Raw genomic sequence first — 23127 nt, 5'->3', positions numbered from 1 at the left:
CAGAGTAGGAGTTGAAAGAAAGGAAGGACTTATGAGACCCTTCAGGGTCCCTCTTGTTGGCTACTGCTGGCAGTGCAACTTCATACACCCCTGTCTGAGCTCAGACCATGTTTGTTTGAGACTCCTCTGTATTTCCAAGTTGTTTGTTTACACAACTTATTCACTGGACTTACTCTAAATGAGATTCTTTCCAAAAATAACCCCCTGAAAGATAAATTGCCATTAATAATACTAGTCAAAAGTACCAAAAGAGCCTGAAAATAACTCCAAAATGGCTTACAGAAAGGTGGGCATATTAGGGGTAAATATAGACTATCTCATGGTGACTGTGAAGGGGATGGTACCTATCAATTTTGGGGACTTCTTCATGAAAAATCAATTACATGTATTAATGTAAATATACCTTTATAATCCTCCTAAATGAATCTCAAACCTAATCTCAGAGAAATAATACTAAATAACATAGGTCTTCACATCTGGTCATTGTGTCTGATGGGGCTGAAGGTACAATGGGACCATGACTCTTGTTATATGAAGCTTGATGTCCTTTTTGTATTGGGGCTGCATTTTAAGATGGTACTTTTCAGGAAAGAGAAAAGAATCCACATTTAAAAGCATAAAAAGACAAGTTGGGATCCTTCCACTGATGCCTGAAGCTGAGCCAGGGTTTGATAGAATTGAATGGACTAATATTTTTAACATGCTTAATCATGGGAATCTTAAGCAGATGTTTCGGCAGAAATTTGACCCTGCCTAACCCTTGCTTCAAGTTGACTACAGTCATAGCTCTTCATAAGCTTTGAAGGTAGGAAGGGGTCAGTTATTAATTTTAATGACATATGAGGATGCCTCATGGGAACTCCTCCAAAAAGATAGGAAAATAATCACAATGAATTAAATCGCACAGCCAGAGCTTCAAGTCCCTGCGTTAGGTACTGTGATAATTAAACAAAGCAAAAAACTTCATAGATTTATAGAACACTTTCTTCTAACATTGGCAGTTTCATGAAAGAGCTTATAAAAATTTCCAGGATGAAAAAAGATTTTTTTTTTTTTTACTTTTTAATATGCAGGTCAAAATAGCTTAAATCAGCCATAATTGGGCCTAATGCAATTGTTTAAATCCTGTATCTTAAAAGGCAAAAGAGAGGACTATTTTATTCCATGGTCATCATTTGGAATTTGCCTTAATACACGGTCCAGCTACAATCCATTCAGACAGATTAACCTCTGGTGAGAAGCAAATGCCTGCCTGTGTTTCCACCATGCCCCTTGGAACCTGTGCATTCAGAAACATCAGGAGCGGACCTCCGGCAGGTGTTCTCTGGCAATGGCTCAAGGCCTGGTTGGCCTCAGGACACCCGATTACCTTGCATTTGCAGGTTGTGCAGGGAGATCCAGTCATTGTCCACACTGAGCCGCTAAGCCTAGAGAGGCCATAGCTGTCCAGGCAAGTTTTTCTGATGTCATAGGCGATGTTATCAGCCAGGCAGGGGTCACTGACACAGCGGGGACAACATTCCCCTTCCAAGAGGGTTGTGTACTCACAGCTCAAACTGGGGCAAGTGAGCGGCCAGCAATCTACCTCCCCTTCCTGTGGAGAGAAAGCCAAAATGCTTCATCATTGACCTTATGCACAATCCTGTTGCCAAAGTCCCAGAGGGGGAAATTCTCAGGAATCTCCATCCCTGTCCTCACTGACTGTTGCTACTTTAGCATCATTATGGGTATGATGTGTTTCCTCCTTGAAGAACAAATACAGACATCACCTCCTCCAGGGTGCTTTTGCTGACTGTCTATACTGTAGCCACGGAAAGAGTTCGGTCCCATCTCTGTGTGCCAATGGCAACCCATAATTATTTTTATCGTGAGACTTATCATAATTATCAATACAATTCCAGATTACGTTTTGAGCTTTCAGGCTTTGGGCTTGTTCCTTTATCTCCCTGATGCTTAGCACAGTTCTGGTCAATAAATGCTAAGCAAATGAACAAATAGATGATAAGGTACTGAGCTAGTGTGTAATAAAGAGAAATCTATTTCTCTTAAGGTCAAAGAGGAACTTAAACCACTGTACTATTTCAATAACAACATGCACTGAGTTGCTTATATTGGATTTAAAATTGAGGTTGGGCAATATCAGGAGAACAATTTCATATTGGTTTTGAATGTAATGTCTGTCTAGTGACACATCCCTAATATGTAGTAAGTAAGGTGTTACAGTTCAGACAGAACCTCCAGGTATTCCAGAATGTGGCCACTGTGGCTCCACTGAGCTGCACATAGTAGAGACTACTACCTATGTAGCCTCTTCCGTTATCATGGCACTCATTATAATTTATGCAAACGCATGCCTAATTATTCAGTCAGCTTCACAAGACTATGGCCTTTGGTCAGCTTCATGATAGACCATGTCTGTCATGCTCATTGTTATATCATCCAGAGTCTGGCACACGCAAACTATTGATACTTATTAAATATAACCCACTTTATTCTCAAGTCATTATTAAGTTACATTCAGCAGCTTCAGTTCTCCCAGGAAATAATAACCTTAGGGTCTGGGGATGAGAGAGGATACTCTTTTGAAATTCTATGAAAATATCATGTCTAAAATTAATACCAATTTTTCTGAGTGCCTGATGATTGGCTTCTTCAAAGAGAAATGTAATTTTCCAGACTGATATGGAACCTAATTCTATAGTTGTGTTGGGTTTGTCTATTCTTGAATGGGAGATGTAAAAATGGCTATGATTTGAATATATCTGAGTTATACTCCTCAGTATTAGGAGTGATTAAGAAAGATTTGTTTCTATTAAGATTATCTGCACATTCGCCAGGTGACTTTAGAAAATCCAATAGAAACTTACAGCCAAATTTTTCTGAATGCCTGTTTTTATACAGTATCCATAGACTGAATCATGAATTTTAGCAAATGTTAGATTATGGAACACAGCTAACAGTTTCCATTACAAGTTGACTTAGTTATGACTTAGATCCACTGGCTGTAATTACCTCAGAGATGGAACATCATATTCACTATGATAATGTGTCTTAACAGTCTTTGCAACATTAGAAATCTTTGTTTGTGTTATATAATTTTAAACAGAAAGAACCAGGTCCAGAAATTAAGGTTTTTCTCTGGACTTTCTCAAACCTGATTATATCATTAGTATCCCCATATTAAGATACAAAATAACGTTCATTTTTCTACATTAAGGTTTAGCACCGGAAACAAATTTTTCAATCTAGGAAATATGAACAATAGTAACTATTGTGCACTAAGTACCTTCTATGTGTCAAGTACTACACTTGCCTTTCACATAACTCTGATCTTCACAACAGCCCTGCAAAATAGGTGCCCATCCACTTGTGTACACTGAAGGAAAGAATGATCAAGTAAAATGTTAGGACTTGCTCAAGTTAATTACACACATCTTGCATGTGGGAGAACCAGGACTGTCTCTATGACCTAGAATCAATATCAATCCCTGATATTTCTACTATGTTCTGCTATCTCTGATATTGAAACCTTTAATGGTAATGTCCCAAGAAATGAAAGATTTGGCTCTGTAAGAACTACAAGTCCCCATCAAGGCTTTGAAAGCTTTCTATCATGTGGGGAATTTTATTGATCTGGAGTGGCTAAAAAGTAGCAACTGTAAACTAACTTGGACCAAATCTGTGCTATAAATGTCCTTTCTGTCTTACATGGTGTTTTAAATAGTAGAATATGAATGTCTTCTGGAAGAACATATACCCCGTAATTAGCCACAGGACCCACAACTCCCTGCACAGTATCACAAATCGCAGGAAACTAAAGCCCACAGGCAACTGAGCTTGTAAGCCCCTCCAGAATATAAAGGATAACACACTCTAAAGGAAGCCAACATACCAGACACCGGCACTGCTGGCAGCTGTGAGTCCAGTTGTCTCCACTACGATAGAGCTTGTGTCCATTTTGATCTAAACATTGACTTGTGACCCTGGTGTCACACTCTGGGCAACAGAAAAGGTCAACGCTTGGATTCTGGCAATCACAAGCTGTCCGCCGGCAGAATATCTTTCCATCCTGTTTAGAAATGAGGTTAAGGAGGTTTCATCATTAGGGAAACGATAAGCTGCCCTATGGAAACCAAATCTTATAAACACTACAGAGCACATAGGAAAGATTTCTAGTCAAAGTGCTCCCCTGGCCACCTCCCATTTTGCTCGAAACAGATGCACACATGTATACTCACATACACACACCCTGCCTTTCCCTGACCTTGCTTGCAGGGCAGCCCAAGTAAACATGGAGACATTTCTAAGTTGCAAACAGAAGTCAATATGTTCTTTGAAACTTTTCTTCTAAATGTTTCTTAAAAATCATATTTCTAAGTAACATTATAACTAAGCAGCTAAAAATGCATAAATAATCAAGCACTCATTTGAGTGGAAAATCATGCTGCTGTACTTTTCCCAGTTCACAATGAACAACCTAATACATTCAAATGCATTCATCTACTTTTATCTCTGGCTCAACTCTGGGAGGAAGTCTGACTATACCCTTTTTACAGAAGAATTAACTGAGGCCCAGAGAGGCTAAAAGACTTATCTAGTAACACAGAGGTAGCAATTCTCTAAGCACCACCACCAGATATTCTGGTTTCGAAATAATTTTTCTTCTACAAGATAGCTTTTAGGTTGTTTATTACAAGGAGCTACAATAAGGTGTCACTTCCCACCTTGAGGCAGTTCCCCAAATTATAGGCAGAGTACAATTTCTGGAATAATGGCCTTGAACACTCAGAAGGGATTGAAGGTCAACAGCACTCAAACATTAAGACAGAACGTTTTGCAGTGTTTCTCATTTATATGTCTGTTGCTCACAGTAACTTCTCATCTCAGACAATGAAGAGCTAAAAATTTAAGGTGAGACATATGGCCACCTTTTATGGTTATAACTGCTTTGCCGAATATTTACAAAACCAGAGAATCTCAGGGCCAGAATACATCTTAGAGGACACATAACCAAACTTTCTGACCTATACTTGATTAGTCTAGAGCAACCATATTCAAAAGTCATCAAGCCTGTGCTGAAAGCTCTCCAGTCTTGAAGAACTCACCATTATGGAAGGTATTCTAATTATGCAACTCTGTACCTTTCAGAATGTTAAAAATTGTACTTTTTCTTGCCCATCTTCATTGATCCTTGTTTATACCCTTGGTAATCATAGAACTCCCCATCCCTTCTATCACATTTTTACTCTTCATTCTTAGAAGAGAGCTCTTATGTCTCCTCTGAATCATCTCATCTCTAGATTAAACCTCTAATTTTTTGACCACTTCCAATAGTTTTGAATCTTTTCACTGTTGTTGTTGTCACTTTCTTTTTTAAATTTGTTTTTATTTTTAAATATTTTATTTTTTAATATTTTTATTGAAATATACTGGATTTGCAAAGTTGTATTATTTTTAGCTGTACAGCTAAGTGATTGTTATGCATACATGTAGGTATATATTTGTTTTTTTATTTTACATTTTCTTCCATTATAGGTTATCACAAGATATTGAGTATAGTTCCCTGTGCTATACAGTTGGTCCTTCTTGGTTATCTATTTTATATATAGTAATGTGTATATTTTAATCCCTAACTCCTACTTCATCCCCCCATTTCCCCTTTTGTAACCATAAATTGGTTTTCTATGTCTGTGGGTCTATTTCTGTTTTGTAAATAAGTTGATTTTATCATTTTTTAGATTCCATACATAAGTGATATCATATCTTTCTCTGTCTCACTTACTTCACTTAGTATGATAATCTCTAGGTCCATCTATGTTGCTGCAAATGGCATTATCTCATTCATTTTTTATGGCTGAGTAATATCGCATTGTATATATGTACCACATCTTTATCCATTCCTCCATTGATGGACGTTTAGGTTGCTTCCATGTCTTGGCTATTGTAAATAGTGCTGCGATGAATACTGGGGTGCATGTAACTTTATGAAGTATGGCTTTCTCCAGATATATGCCCAGGAGTGGGATTGCTGGATCGTATGGTAGTTCCATTTTTAGTTTTGTAAGGAACCTTCATAGTGTTCTCCATGGTGGTTGTACCAAGTTACATTCCCACCAACAGTGTAGGAGGGTTCCCCTTTCTCCACACACTCTCTAGCATTTATTGTTTGTAGACTTTTTGATGATGGCCATTCTGACCAGTGTGTGGTGATACCTCATTGTAGATTTGATTTGCATTTCTCTGATAATTAGTGATGTTGAGCATCTTTTCATGGCTTTTTGGCCATCTGTATGTCTTCTTTGGAGAAATGTCCATTTAGCTCTTTTGCCTATTTTTTGATTGGGTTGTTGTTTGTTTTTCTCATAGAGCTGCATGAGCTGTTTTTATATTTTGGAGATAAATCCCTTGTCGGTCACCTTGTTTGCAAATAATTTCTCCCATTCTGTGGGTTGTCTTTTCATCTTGTTTATGGTTTCCTTTGCTGTGCAAAAGCTTTTAAGTTTAACTAGGTACCATTTGTTTATTTTTGTTTTTATTTTCATTACTCTAGGAGGTAGATCCTAAAAGATATTGTTGCAATTTATGTCAGAGACTGTTCTGCCTATATTTCCCTCTAAGAGTTTTATAGTGTCCGGCTTTACACTTAGGTCTTTAATACATTTTGAGTTTATTTTTGTGAAAGGTATGAGACAATGTTCTAATTTCATTCTTTTACATGTAGCTGTCCAGTTTTCCCAGCACCACTTATTGTAGAGACTGTCTTTTCTCCATTGTATATTCTTGCCTCCTTTATTGTAGATTAACTGACCATCGGTGCATAGGTTTATTTCTGGACTTCCTATACTGTTTCATTAATCTATATTTCTCTTTTTGTGCCACTACCATACTGTTTTGATTACTGTAGCTTTGTAGTATAGTCTGAAGTCAGGGAGCCTGATTTCCTCCAGCTCTGTTTTTCTTAGGATTGCTTTGGCTATTCAGGGTCTTTTTGTGTTTTCATACAAATTTTAAAAGTTTTTGTTCTAGTTCTGTGAAAAATGCCATTGGTAATTTGATAGGGATTGCACTGAATCTGTAGATCACCTTGGGTAGTATAGTCATTTTCACAATATTGATTCTTCCAATCCAAGAACATGGTATATCTTTTCATCTGTTTGTGTCACTTTCTATTTCTTTCATCAGCATCTTATAGTTTTCAGAGTACAAGTCTTTTGCCTCCTTAGGTAGGTTTATTCCTAGGTAGTTAATACTTTTAGATGCAATGGTAAATGGAATTGTTTCCTTAATTTGTCTTTCTGAACTTCTGTTGTTAGTATATAGAAATACAAGAGATTTCTGTGTATTAATTTTCTATTCTGCAACTTTACCAAATTCAAAGATGAGCTCTAGTGGTTTACATAGAATTCACTGATGAGCTCTAGTGGTTTACATAGAATTTTCTATGTATAGTATGATGTCATCTGCAAACAATGACAGTTTTACATCTTTTCAATTTTGGATTTTTCTCTCTCTTTTTCATCTCTAATTGCATGGCTAGGACTTCCAAAACTATGTTGAATAAAAATGGTGAGAGTGGGCATCCTTGTCTTGTTCCTGATTTTAGAGGAAATACTTTCTGCTTTTCACCATTGAGAATGATGTCAGCTGTGGGTTTGTCATATATGGCCTTTATTATGTTGAGGAAAGTTCCCTCTATGACCACTTTCTGGAGAGTTTTTTTTTTTTTTTATCATAAATAGTATTAAATTTTGTCAAAAGCGTTTTCTGCATCTATTGAGATGATCATATGGTTTTTTTTCTTCAGTTTGTTGATGTGGTGTATCACACTGATTGATTTGTAGATATTGAAGAATCCTTGCATCCCTGGGATAAATACCACTTGATCATGGTGTATGACCCTCTTAATGTATTGTTGGATTCGGCTGGCTAGTACTTTGTTGAGTATTTTTGCATTTATGTTCATCAGTGATATTGGCCTGTAATTTTCCTTTTTGTGGTAATCTTTGTCTGGTTTTGGTATCAGAGTGATAGGGGTCTCATAGAATGAGCTTGGGGGTATTCCTTCCTCTGCAAATTTATGGTAGAGTTTCAGAAGGACAGGTGTTAATTCTTCCCTAAATGTTTGATAGAATTTGTATTCTTCCCTAAATGTTTGATAGAATTTGTCTGTGAATACATCTGGTCCTGGACTTTTGTTTGTTGGGAATTCTTTAATCACAGTTTCAAGTTCAGTGCTTGTGGTTGGTCTGTTCATATTTTCTATCTCTTCTCGGTTCACACTTGGGAGATTGTACCTTTCTAAGAATTTGTCCATTTCTTCCAGGTTGTCCATTTATTGGCATATAGTTGCTTGTGGAGTCTCTTATGATCATTTGTATTTCTGTGGTGTCAGTTTTAACTTCTCCTTTTTCATTTCTAATTCTATTGATTTGAGCCCTTTCCCTTTTTTCTTGATGAGTCTGGCTAAAGGTTTATCAATTTTGTTTATCTTTCAAAGAGCCAGCTTTTAGTTTCATTGATCTTTTCCATTGTTTTCTTCACCTCTATTTCATTTATTTCTGCTCTGATCTTATGATTTCTTTGCTTCTACTAACTTTCACTTTCGTTTGTTCTTCTTTCTGTACTTGCTTTAGGTGTAAGGTTAGGTTGTTTGAGATTTTTCTTGTTTCCTGAGGTAAGATTGTGTTGCTATAAACTTCCCTCTTAGATCTATTTTTGCTGCATCCTATAGGTTTTGGATTGTCGTGTTTTCATTGTCATTTTTCTCTAGGTATTTTTTGATTTCCTCTTTGATTTCTTCAGTGATCCATTGGTTGCTTCGTAACGTATTTTTTAGCCTCCATGTGTTTGTGCTATTTACAGTATTTTTCCTGTATTTGATTTCTAATCTCATGGCATCATGGTTAGAAAAGATGCTTCATATGATGCCAATTTTCTTAAATTTTACCGAGGCTTAATTTGTGGCCCAAGATGTGATCTAACCTGGAGAACGTTCCATGTGCACTTGAGAGGAAAGTGTATTCTTCTGCTTTCAGATGGAATGTTCTATAAATTAAGTCCATCTGGTCTAATGTGTCATTTACGGCCTGTGTTCCCTTATTGATTTTCTGTCTGGATGACCTGTCCATTGATGCAAGTGGGATGTTAAAGTCCCTCACTATTATTGTGTTACTGTCAATTATCCATTTATGTCTGTAAACATTTGCCTTATGTATATTGAGGTGCTCCTATGTTGGGTGCACATATATTCACAATTGTTTTATCTTCTTCTTGGATTGATCCCTTGGTCAATTATGTAGTATCCTTCTTTGTCTCTTGTAACAGTCCTTATTTTACAGTCTATTTTGTCTGATATGAGTATTGCTACTCCAGCTTTCTTTTGATTTCCATTTGCATGGAATACCTTTTTCCATCCCTTCATTCACTGCCACCTTCTTCAGCAGTTTTGAGTAATTCCAATAATTGTTATCATCATCTACCATCAATTTAACATTTATTTCATGTCATACATTGTGCCAACTCTTTTATTTGCATTGTCACATTTAATACTGATTATTCAGTGGAATAGAAATTTTTATCTCCATTTCTCAAATGAGGTAGCTGAATTAGAGAGCTGAATATAATTCCTCAGTAATGGTCTGACCAACACATAATGAAGTGAGACTCATGGTCACCTTGTTTTAAGTACTGTACTTTTATAAATGCAGCCTGATTTCAATATTTACTTCCTTACTTACTTTGGTTATGTCATAGTGTTGACCTCTATGAGGTTAATGAAGACTAAAAACCTCATTAAGCCCTACTGTGTCTTGTGTGGTTAGTTGTTTGGAAGTGTAAAACTTGGTGTTTATCCATATTGTATTTCATCTTGTTAGATCCATTTCATTTCTCTGGCCTGTCACAATGTTTTCTAAATGCTGTGTCTGTCATTCATCTTAGTTTGTCCTCCTTCAGTTTAGTGACATCTGCAAACTTGATGGGCCTGCCCTTAGGGTCTTCATCTACTTTATGGATAACAATGTTGAATAGGACAGGGCTTGCTGAGATATGTTTACTGCCAGCTAAAGTGGAAATCTTTAAATGCTTTACATTCTTTATGGAGACATGCTGGCTACATACGTAATGAAGTAACAGGTTAAAAAATGCTTTACCTCAAATGGTGTGCATCAGCTCTATTACTAGGAGAAATGACAAGAAATCAGTGTTCAAAATATTAGGGGATGAAAGATTATATGTATATACATGCATACACATACATACATATGCATATGTACATATATGTATACAAACATACGTATGTTTGCACATATTTATAGAGAGAGCAAGCAAGAGACTCTAGTTAAGCAGATGAACTGCGTCAGGGAATTCAGCTAGTCTGGACAAAGGAGTGTCCAGGTCCTAGGAATTTTTCAACAATAGACCTTCAGCTTATAGCTCATATACCATGATTTTAACTCACTAATATATTTGGCTTATATAACCATACCCCAAATGACTCCCCTATGGATTTAACAGAAGCTTAGAAAAATGATAGCTATGACATGAAAACATTTGGTCAGCTCAGCTGACCACAATATTACTCTCCCCAAGTATAGAAGGACCAGGTCTTAGGAACCCACATGGCTATTCATGAATAACATCAAAACACAGGGATAGATTCTTCTGGAAGCAGGTACTGTTCAACAGGCAATGAAACCCAATCAGAATGTAAAGTTTCTCTGTGTGTGCTGTTCAAAAGAATGAATAAGAATAAGTGAATAGCCACCAGGGTTAGTTCAAAATAATTTCACATCTCATCAATTATGTGAGAATGCCAAATAGGCCCCTCTTAGACTTTAACAGGCTTCAGAACAATAGCCATGTTCACACTGGCTTTTGAATTACAGGTTAACTGTCAAGAAAATTATTTTCCACTTTTACTGGGAAATAATTGTCATACATCATTGTATAAGTTTAAGGAGTTGCAGCAGAGTGGTGTTTGACTTGCATATATTGTGAAAGGATTACCACAATTGCTTCAGCTAACATCCATTTCCTTATATAGATAAGAAAGAAAAAAGTAAAAACAAAAAGAGGTGAAAAAGTTCTCCTTTGATGTTAACTATTAGGATTTACTCTCTTAATAACTTCCCTATATATTAGACAGCAGTGTTAGCTCTAGTTGTCATGCTGTACATTACATCCCTAGTGCTTACTTGTCTTACAGAAGTTTGTACCTTTTGACCACCTTCTTTCAATCCCCCACCCACCCTCTACTTCTACAAGTCTGATCTCTTTTTCTATGTTTTTGCTTGTTTGTTTGTTTGTTGGGCTTTTTTGATCCCACCTCTAACTGAAATCATACAGTATTTGTCTTTCTCTGTCTGATTTATTTTACTTACCATAATGCCATTAAGGTCCATCCATGTTGTTGCAAATGGTAGGATTTCCTCATTTTTTTTCTGGCTGAATAATATTGTATTGTAAATATATACCACAACTTCTTCATCCACTCATCCATCTATGAACACTTAGGTTGTTTCTGTGTCTTAGCTATTGTAAATAATGCTGCTATGAACATGTGGGTGTAGATATCATTTTGGGTTAGTGTTTTCATTTCCTTTGGATATATTCCCAGTAGTAAAACTGCTGGATCATAGGGTAATTTTATTACGTTTTTTTTTAGGATCCTCCATAATGTTTTCCACAGTGGTCATACGAATTTTCAATCCCACTAACGGTGCACAAGGGTTCCCTTTCCTCCACATTCAAGCCAGTATTTGTTATCTCTTGTCTGTTTGATGATGGCCATTTGAACAGGCATGAGGTGATACCTCTTTGTGGTTTTAATGTGCATTTTCTTAATGACTAGTGATGCTGAGCATATTTTGATGTACCTGTGGCTTTTCATATATCTTCTTCTGAGAAATGTCTATGCAGGTCCTTAATGCATATTTAGTTGTGTTATTTGTTTTTATGCTATTGAGTTGTATGAGTTCTTTATATATCTTAACCCCTTGTCAGATAGATGGTTTGCAAATATTTTTCCCATTCCATAGGTTGTATTTTCATTTTGAGGATGGTTTCTTTTGCTGTCCAGAAGTTTTTAGCTTGATGTAGTCCAAATTGTTTATTTTTAAAATTTTGTTGCTTGTGCTTTAGGTGTCATATAAAAAAATCATTACCATGACAAGGAGCTTTATTCCTATTTTTTCTTCTAAGTGTTTCATGGTTTAAGGTCTTACATTTAAATCTTTAATCCATTTTGAATTTTTGTGAATGGTGTAAAATAGTGGTGCAGTTTTATTTTTACATATGATTGTTCAATTATCCCTGCAGCATTCATTGAAGAGATGTTTTTTTTTTCTCCATTGAGTATTCTTGGCTCCCTTGTCAAGTATTAGTTGACCATATGTGCTTGGTTTTATTTCTGAGCTCTTGATCCTGTTCCATTGGTTCATTTGTCTGTTTTTATGCTCGTGTAATACTCTTTTGATGATGATAGCTTAATAGTATAGCTTGAAATGAGAAAGTGTGATGCCAACCGCTTTGCTCTTCTTTCTCAGTATTTCTTTGTTATTTGGATCTTCTGAGGTTCCATATAAATTTTAGGAGTATTTTTTCCACTTTTGTAAAAACTGCCATTGAAATCTTGATAGGGATTGCATTAAATCTACAGATGTCTTTTGGTAGTATTGACATTTAAAAAATATTAATTCTTCCAATTCATGAATATGGGATATGTTTCCATTTATTAGTATCTTATTTAATTTCTTTCATCAGTGTCTTGTAGATTTCAGAGTAGAGATCTTTCACCACCTTAGGTAAATTCATTCCTAAGTATTTTATTGTTTTTGATGCTATTGTAAATGGGATCAATATCTTTCTTTTTCAGAAAATTCATTGTTAGTATATAGAAACATGACTGATTTTTGTATGTTAATTTTGTATCTTGCAAATTTACTGAATTTTTTTATTAGATCTAATAGATTTTGGTTGAGTCTTAGGATTTTCTCTATACAAAATCATGTCATCTGCAAATAGAGACAATTGTACTCCTCCCTTTCCAGTTCTGATACCTATTATTGCTTTTTTACCCTGACTTCTCTAGCTAGAACTTCTAGCACCATGTTGATAGGAAGGGTGAGAGTGAGCACCCTTGTCTTGTTGCTGATCTTAGAGGAAAAGCTTTCAACATTTTAACATCAAGTATGATGTTAGCTGGGGGCTTATGTCATATATGGCCTTTATTATGTTGAGGCATGTTCCTTCCATGTCTAATTTGCTAAGAGTTTTTATTATGAAGAAGAGATGTTGAATTTTGTCAGAAGCTTTTCTGCATCTATTGAGATGTTCATATGGGTCTTTAATTATATTAAGGTGATGTATCACATTGATTGATTTGCCTATGTTGAGCCATCCTGGTATCCAAGGGATAATCCCACGTGGTTATGGTGAATGATTCCTTTAATGTGCTGCCAAATTTGGTTTGCTAGTATTTTACTGAGAATTTTTGCATATATACACATCAGGGATATTGGCCTATAGTTTTCTTTTCTACTAGGGTCCTGTCCTGGTTTTGTTAAAAGGAAAATGCTGGCCTTGTAAAAAGATTTAGGCAGTGTTCCCTCTTCTTCAATTTTTTGGGGGAAGAGTTTGAGAAGGATGGGTGTTAATTATTCTTTCCTTATTTCATTCCTTCCTTCCTTCATTCTTTCTCTATTTTAATTGAATCATAGTTGATTTACATTTTATTAATTTCAGGTGTACAATAGATTCAATATTTTTATAGATTATACTCCATGAAAGACATTATAAAATACTGGCTATATTCCCTTTGTTGTACAATATATCCTTGTATCTTATTTATTTTACAAATAGTAGTTTTTAACTCTTAACCCCTTACCCCTATCTTGCCCTTCCCATCATCTTGCCCCTCCCCTCTTCCTTCTTCCTACTGGTAACCACTGGTTTGTTGTCTATATCTGAGTCTTTCTGTTGTTGTTGTTGTTATAATCATTCATTTGCTTTATTTTTTAGATTCCACATATGTTATAACATACCATCTTTCTCTGACTTATTGCACTAAGCATAATGCCCTCTAGGTCCATCCATGTTGTTACAAATGGCAAAATTTCATTCTTTTTTATGGCTGAGCAATATTCCATTGTATGTGTGCTTGTGTGTATATGTATGTGTGTGTCTGTATATACCACATTTTCTTTATCCATTCATTTGTTGATGGAAACTTAGGTTGCTTCCATATCTTGGCTAGTGTAAGTAATGCTGCTGTGAACATTGGGGTGCATGTATCTTTTCAAATTAGTGTTTTCATTTTCTTTAGATATATGCCCAGGAGTGGAATTGCTGGTCATATGGTAGTTATATTTTTCGTTTTTTGAGGCCCCTCCACACAGTTTTCCACAGTGGCTGCACCAATTTACATTCCCACCAACAGTGTACTAGGTTTTCCCTTTCCTCCACATCCTCACCAACATGTTATTTGTGGTCTATTTGATGATACTCATCCTGACAGGTGTGAGGTAATATCTCCTTGTGGTTTTGATTTGCATTTCTCTGATTAGAGATATTGAGTATCTTTTCATGTGCCTGTTGGCCATCTGTACGTCTTCTTTGAAAAAATGTCTGTTCAGGTCCTCTGATGTTTTTTAATTGGGTTGTTTGTTTTTCTGATATTGAGTTGTATGAGCAGTTTATATATTTTGGACATTAACCCATCATCAGGTATATAATTTGCAAATATATCTCCCATTCTGTAGGCAGTCTTTTCTTTTTGTTGATGGTTTTCTTTGCTGTACAAAAGATTTTAATTTTAATTAGGTACGATTTGTTTGTTGGTTTTTGTTGTTGTTGTTGTTTGTTTGTTTTTTGCTTTTGTTTCCTTTGCCTGAGTTGAGACATGCAAAAAAATATTGCTACACTTTATGTCAAAGAGTTTTCAGCCTATGTTTTCCTCTAGGAGTTATGTGGTTTCAGGTCTTACATTTAGATCTTTAATCTATTTTGTGTTTATTTTTCTCTATGGTGTAAAGAAATGTTCATTATTTTCATGTAGCTGTCCAGTCTTCTCAGCACCACTTCTTGAAGAGACTGTCTTCTCCCCATTGTATATTCTTCCCTCTTTTGTTGTAGGTTAATTGATCATAAGTGTGTGAATTTATTTCTGGGCTCTCTATTCTGGTCCATTGATCTATATGTCTGTTTTTGTGCCAGTACTATACTCTTTGGAATACCGTAGCTTCACAGTATAGTCTATAGCCAGGGAGCATGATACCTCCAATTCTGTTCTTTTTTCTCAAAGTTCTATTCTTTTTCTCAAGAGTGCCTTGACTATTCAGGGTCTTTTGTGGTTCCAAATCAATGTTAGGATTATATGTCATGGAGTATTTTTATAGAGATTGCATTAAAGCTGTAGATTGCTTTGAGTAATATGGACATCTTAACAATATTAACACATTATTGCCTGGGAGATTTTTGCAGAAACTAACACCTGTGGCTGGCAATTTGTGATATAAGTGAATATTGAAACACCTCAAAATCAAACAGCATTTGAGCAAATATCAAAAACTTTTTTTTGCACTTACTGTATTTATTTGAAACTTTGTACATGTCTTACTAAACCATTCTAATATTTTGTTAGAGTGCTATAGGAAGTATATAGCAGGTACCTCTCTGCAGGGGAACAGAGCATCTATTGCAAATATACCATGTCTCACTGTGCTTTCCCCTGGAAAAGCAGAGTCTACACTTTCTGGTAGCATTTTTTTTTTAGTCCTGTGGGTATTATTTCCTCTAGAATATGTTCTTTTATTTTACCTGATAGTTGACAAGGTGGATCTTTGTGGGGGGCTCTTTTATAAACTCCACAAGAAGGACCAAGTGCAGGGCTACCACTACATTCACCAGAATGGTCAGTTACCCATACTCTAGCTACTGCTAACAAAAATTGCTTGTAAGTCATTTTATTCTGTGCATTAAGGCTACAATAAATTTTAAATGCATTGAATAAACTGCAATTATTCAGAAACCCACTTTCTATTACCATTTTTGTGTTTTCTGGAGGATATTGAAGTTTGCCAGATATTGATTGAATCAATCAACTCCTTTCATATACTTATTATACTCTAATATACAAGTGGGCTTAGTTATGCAATAGCCAGTCCTCCTGTCTTCCTTTCCTGTAGATGCTGTGGAGGTGTCATGAATAGTTGTCACTATGTAGACTAGCCACTTGTCTTTCCATATAAGAAGAATCACTACTCCCTTCTGTAAGAATGTCATTTCTCCTCGTTGCAGATTTTCGGATTTCTCCTTTAATTGGTTTGGTAGACCCTGATTCTCTCTTATAGTCCCACAAACTCTGGTTTTGTTTTTCAACAATATTTCAGATGTGGACACACTGTTGTAATAATTGTCTTGGTAAATATGGTGCCATGAACCCAGATAAGGTTGTAGGATTGATAATATTGTTTCTTGCAGTTTCTTTCCTTCACCTGTATAAATTTCAAGGTTGCATATGTATCCAGTTTCACTTTCACTAACCATCCTGACCAAAATTCCATATTTTGTAAGTTTTCTGGGATTATAGGTTTTGAATCTGAGTCGTCCTCTCCACTTTATCATTGCCTCTGCAAGTGATGGCTCTTGTTTGGGTATATAGATCAATTGAAATTTTGGTAGAAAATAATCCAAAAGAGGTTTAACTTTTGAAATTCTGTCTGCAGGAAGTGGAGTTTCTGAGTTATCATTAAAGTGAAGAAATGTCATTATTTGTTCAAACCTTCTTCTCATCATAATCTTTGGTAAGATAGATGTTTCAGTAAGGATCAGTTGACCAATATTCTTTCCAGTGTGACTTTCTTATCTGTCCCATCAAAATTATTAATCTAAGAAACCTCTTCATGTCACTATTGGTTACATCAGTCCATTTTAAAGCCTTATCATACTTTTTATATGATTTTTCATTCTGTTGGTGATACAGTTTGTTTGAGAAGCTACCAACTCGAAAAAGTTGTAACTGAAAATTAATTCTGTTATTTCACTAACACTTTGTGGGTTATTACATTCAACAGTTACACCTGACATACCTGTGAAGTCTTCTAATTTTCATGAAATGTTGTCTTCAATCCACTCTAGAAGCAAAGGAACATTCTCCAGAATCGTGAGTTTCATTTTCACTTTCCATATCAGAATCAATCACTGAGGTTTTTTCATCTTTTTGTTGGTCTAATATTCACATTGTCTGAATCAGAACTATATTCTGAAGAACTATCATCTTCTGTGACACTAGTATTTATGTCACTCAAATAATCAGAGAAAGTATCTGCATAAAATTTACTGAAAAATTCTTCTTCAAAGTTTCGTGCTGTGTCATTTTTGAAAATTTTACGGTAATAAAGTGGCGTTTATAATATACACAAGGTAGGTTGGAACAAAAACCTAACGGAGCAAAATATGAATGATAATGACAACCATAAGTTGTATAATGAACCCTTGATCAATTTTAAGCTGTAACAACTTTGCACGGTAATGTGAATTGTATCACCCTCTAAAGAACTTATTGACACGTCTCTGGTCAATAAATTGTTAATTCTTTCAATCCAAGAACAAGAGATATCTTTTCATTTTTCTGTATCATCTTCAATTCATTTATCAATGTCTCATAGTTTTCAGAGTATTGGTCTTTCACCTCCTTGGTTAAGTTTATTTTAGGTAGTTTATTCTTTTTGATGTGACTTTAAACAGGATTGCTTTCTTGATCTATTAATTCATTCTTAGTGTATACAGAGCAACAGATTTCTGTATATTAATTTTGTATCCTGCACATATACTGAATTCATTTATTAGTTTAAATAATTTTTTGGCTGAGCCTTTAGGATTTTTTAATGTAGTATCACTTCATCTGCAAACAGTGGCAGTTTTACTTCTTCTTCCCTTCCAACTTGGATGTCTTTTATTTCATTTCCTTATCTGATTGCTGTGTCTAGGACTTCCATTACTATGTTAAATAGAAATGGTGAATGTGGGCATCCTTATCTTGTTTCTGATTTCAGAGAAAAACTTTAAATTCTTCACCATTGAGTATGATGTTAACTGTGGGTTAGTCATAAATGGTCCTTATTTTTGTAAGCTGTGTTTCCTGTTTACCAACATCGATGAGAGTTTTTATCATGAATGGATGTTGAATTTTGTCAAATGCTTTTTATGTGTCTACTGAGATGATCATGTGATAAAAAGAAATTTTTTATCATTTCTTTTGTTAATGAAGTGTATAACATTCATTTTGCAAATAATGGACCATTGTTGCATCCCTGAAATAAATCCCACTTGATCATGGTGTGGATCCTTTTTATATATTGTTAAATTTGGTTTGCTAATATATTGTTGAATTTTTACGTCTATATTTATCAGAGATATTGGTCTGTAATTTTCTTTTTTTGTAGTGTCTGTATGGTTTTGGTATCAGGGTAATGCTGACCTGTAGAATGAATTTGTGAATGTTCCTTCCTCTTCAATTTTTGAAATAGTTTGAGAACGATAGGTATTATCTCTTTATATTTTTGGGAGAATTCCCCTGTGAAGCCATCCAGTCCTGGACTTCTGTTTGCTGGGAGGTTTTTTATTATTATTATTATTAATTCAATTTCACTACTAGTACTCATTCTATGCAGATTGCCTATTTCTTCGTGATCCAGTCTTGGAAGGTTGTATGTTTCAGAAATTTTTCCATTTCTTCTGGGTATTCAGATTTGATGGCATATAACTGCTCATAGTATTCGCTTATGATTTTTTTGTATCTCTGTAATATTCGTTGTTAATTTCTCCTCATTCGTTTCTTTTTGGTTTACTTGGGTCCTATTGTTTTTCTTGATGAGTCTGGCTAAAGAATTTTGAATTTTATCTTTTAAAAATCCAGCTGTTTAATCTTTTCTATTTTCTTCTGGTCTCTATTTCCTCTCTGATATTATTTCATCTTTTCTGCTGACTTTGGGATTTATGTGTTCTTTTTCTAATTCCTTTAGGTGGTACGTTAGGTTGTTTTGAGACTTTTTCTTATTTCTTGAGGTAGGCCTGTATTGTTATAAACTTCTTCCCTCTTAGAACTCCTTTTGTTGGATTTCATAGATTTTTTAAAAGTTGTGTTTCCATTTTCATTTGTCTCCAGGTATTTTCTGATCTCCCCTTTGGGTTCTTCATTGACCCTTTTTTTTTTTTTTTTTAGTAGCATGTTGATTAGTCTCCATGTGTTTGTGTTTTTCCCATTTTTTTCTTCCTATAATTGATTTCCAGTTTTATACCATTGTGGTCAGAAAAAAATGCTTGATATAATTTCTATCCTGTTAAATTTGTTGAGACCAGGTTTGTGGCTTAGCATGTGATCTATTCTGGAGAATGTTCCATGTGCACTGGTATAGAATGTATATTCTAATATTTGGGGTAGGAATGTCTTGTAGATATATATTCAGTCCAACTGGTCTAATGTGTCATTTAAGATAGTGGTTTCCTTATTGATTTTCTGAATGGATTACCTGTCCATTGATGTAAGTGGGGTGTTAAAGTTCCCAACTATTCTATTACTGTCAATTTCTACCTTTATGTATGTTAATATTTCCTTTATATATTTAGGTACCCATATATTAGGTGCATATATGTTAATGAGTGTTATGTCCTCTTTATTGATCCCTTTATCACTGTATAATTCTCTTCTTTGTCTTTTGTTATAGCCTTTGTTTTAAAATCTACTTTGTTTAATCTGATTATTGCTACCCCAGCTTTCTTGTCATTTTCATTTGTATGAAATGTCTTTTATAATCCCCTCACTTTTAGTCTTTATGCATCTTTAGCTCTGAGGTGAGTGTCTTGTAAGGGGCATTTAGACTGGTCTTGTTCTTTTTTATCCAATCAGATACCCTATATCCTTCATTGGAGCATTTAGTCAATTGACATTTAAAGTGAATATTGAGGCGTATGTACTTATTCCATTTTGTTACTTGTTTTCTAGTTGGTTTTTGTAGTTCTTCTCTATTCTTTTCATCTTCTTTTAGTGTCTCCCCTTGTGGTTTGATAATTTTCTTCAGTGGTATGTTTGTGTTCCTTGCTCTCTAGTTATTGTATATTGATTGTAAGTTTTGGATTTGTGGTTACCATCAGGTTCATGTATGTTGACCTGTAAATACTTGTTTTAAAGTAATAGTCATTTAAGTTTAAACACTTTCTAAAAGATCTACATATTTTAATCCCCTCTCCCACATTTTGTGGGTTTTGATGTCATATTTTATATCTCCATATTTATCCCTTGTTTGTTGTAGTTACGATTGATTTTATAACTTTTGTTTTATTCTTCGTACTAGCTTATTTAAGCAGTTGATCCTCAGCCTTTACTATATATTCTTTACTAATCAGATATTTCCTTTCCTGTAAATTCCTTTTATTTTAGCCTTTTCTTTTCTACTTAGAGGAGACCCTTTAACACTTCTTTTAGAGTAGGTTTAGTGTTGATGATCTTTTAGTTTTTGCTTGTCTGAGAAGTTCTTTAACATTTCAAATTGAAAGAGAAATAATCTTGCTGGGTAGAGTATCCTAAGTTGCAAGGCTTTCCCTTTCAGCACTTTAAGTATATCATGACACTCCCTTCTGGCCTACAAAGTTTCTACAGAAAAATCAGCTAATGGCCTTCAGAATTTTCTCTTTACCTTTAAATTTTACAATTTTAATTCTGATTTGCCTCTTTGAGTTCATCTTGTTTAGGACTCTGTGTGTTTCCTGTACCTGGGTATCTGTTTCCTTCTTCAGGATTAGGAAGTTTTCAGCCATAGTTCATCAGATACATTTTTGACCCCTTTCTCTCTCTTCTCCTTCTGAGACCCTTATAATGCAAATGTTAGCAGGCTTAATGTTGTCTCTGAGGGTCCCTTAAAATGTCTTCATATTTTAAAATGTGTTTTTCTTTTTGCTCTTCTAATTGGGAGATTTCCATTATTCTATCATCTTCCAGATCACTTGTGATTTCTCTATTGCCTAGTCTGCTGGTAATTCCTTCTAGTGTGCTTTTATTTCAGTTATTCTTCAACTCTGATGGGTTCTTTTTTATATTTTCTAGTTCCTTGTTAAAATTCTCACTGTGTTCATCTATTTTTTTTCCAAGTTCAGTTAGCATTCTTATTACTGATTCTTTGAAATCTTTAACTGGTAAATTATTTGTTTTTTACAATAATGTTTTTTACATTACTTATTTGTCTTGTTCTTTCTCATTTTGTCTTCTCATTTTGCTTAACTTTCTGTCTCTATGAAAGTAGGTGAAACAGTTACCTATCCCAGTCTTGAAAGAGTGTCCTTCTATTGGAGCATTCCTATGAAGTTGGCATTTGTGAAGTGGCTTTAGTGGGAAAGCTGGATCTGAGGTGAATACAGGTCACATCTTCCCCCAGCTATCACCTTGGTGGGAGATGGGGCAGGAACTGGAATGTCTAGAGCCAGAGGTAGGTGTGAGCTGGAGCTTCTCCCATGCTCAGTGGCTGTCACCTTCCTACAGGGATGAGGTTGGGTCCCAAGGTGCTGTAGCAGAAGCCTTGAGAGTCAGGTCTGAGGTGATTCTGTTCCAAGTGTGTGCCCTCCCCTCTCCCAGCAATAGCACCTTGGCCCCAGAGGGGAACAGTGCTGGAGAAAGAAGGGCTGGAGCAGGTATCTGGTGCAGGCCAGAGTATATGCTGTGATGGTCCAGGCGCCCCAGTCAGAGTTTCACACAGCTCCCAATCCACAGCTTCCAAAAGCACCAGCAATGGCCACACTTGCCCCACTCAGACGAAGTGCTAAGTTCGAGCCAAGTGCCCACCCTCCTTGGCAACAGCAGCCTTTGCCATAGTGGGGAGCTTACACAGGGCTATAGGGCCTGCTTGGGTGCTCAGTGTGTTGAGGCATGTGCTGGGGTGGTAGTAGGAAGCTGACCAGAGCCCCACAAAGTTTCAATCTGCTTCCTTCCTTCCTGGGAGTAATCAAGTGTGTGCATGCTCTTCACGAGTTGAATCTTGGCTTCTAAGTCCCACTGGTGTTCAAACCAGCTAAGGGGACTTGTCTTCCCAGTTTTAGACCCCAGGGCAGGCCGCCCCATATGTGGCTCAAACCCCTTACTCACCAGGGATGCTCTCTGAACCCGTGATATCTCCCTCCTCTTCTCTGTCCCCTCTTAGGGGCACAGGTCCTGACCTGATGGCTTCTCCTCCCTTCCTGATTCCATGTGGATCTTTTACAGCCTTGGTTGTAGAAAAGTCTTTCTGCCAGTCTCATTTGTTTTCAGTGAGAATTGCTCCACGTACAGATGTATTTTGGATGTGTTCATCGGGGGAGGTCAGCTCCTCATCCTTCCCCATCTTGATCTCCTCAATTCTTTAAAGTTCACCAGTGAAGCCTTCTTCGTTGTGAGATTTTTTCATTACTGAATCAGTCTCCTTACTAGTAATCTGTTTATTCAGTCTTGAGTCTTGAATCAGTGTTAGTAAGTTATGTTTTTAAAAATCTTTTTCCATTTCTTCTAAGTAAGTTTTCCAGTTTGCTGAAGTAAAGTTGTTCACAGTAGCCTCTTATGATCCTTTGAATTTCTGTGGTATCAGTTGTAATGTTTCCTTTTCCATTTATACTTTTGTTGATTGGAGTCTTTTCTCTTTTTTTCCTTGGTTATTCTAGGTAAGAGTTTGTCTCCCTCCCTTTTTTTTTTTTTTTCTTTGCAATGAACTGACTCTTAATTTGGTTTATATTTTCTATTTCTGCTCTGATTTATTAACTAACTGTCAAGAAAATAATTTTCAATAATAAACATGTCACAGGTCACCTTATTTAATTCAATGAGAATGTCATTATAAAACATCAGCTTACAGAGCAAGAGCACAACCACACTAGAATTCAAATTTGGCAAGAGAATGGAGCCCACTAATGGTGAGTAATACTACTTGCCATAGATTTGTGGGTTTATTCCTAGAGCTTGACCTCTATCCTAGCTTGGGTGGTCAGAACAATGCCAACTTAAATGACAAAGATGTATTTTCACACCCTTTTGTCATAGAACCTAAATGCTTTTATGCAATTTTATAATGAAATTTCAGCTATAAACAGTAAGTATTGTAATATTTAAAT

General features: G+C 35.7%; 1 protein-coding gene across 3 annotated transcripts in view; it reads right to left on the bottom strand.

Annotated features, from left to right (window-relative positions):
• Nucleotides 1-23127, bottom strand: part of NELL1 (neural EGFL like 1) — an 895061-nt gene that overhangs the window by 219 nt on the left and 871715 nt on the right. For all 3 annotated transcript variants that reach the window (XM_059929597.1, XM_059929598.1, XM_059929599.1), the window contains 2 exons: nucleotides 3893-4069; nucleotides 1370-1594 (listed from right to left, as the gene is read on the bottom strand). In XM_059929597.1, coding sequence (XP_059785580.1) covers nucleotides 1370-1594; nucleotides 3893-4069 — 402 coding nt within the window. The remainder of the gene's footprint in view (nucleotides 1-1369; nucleotides 1595-3892; nucleotides 4070-23127) is intronic.

This window comes from Balaenoptera ricei, chromosome 8 (assembly GCF_028023285.1).
Source record: "Balaenoptera ricei isolate mBalRic1 chromosome 8, mBalRic1.hap2, whole genome shotgun sequence".
NCBI classification, from domain to species: Eukaryota; Metazoa; Chordata; class Mammalia; order Artiodactyla; family Balaenopteridae; genus Balaenoptera; species Balaenoptera ricei.
The sequence above is the reverse complement of the archived record's forward strand: the minus strand, read 5'-3'. Positions and strand labels throughout refer to the sequence as shown.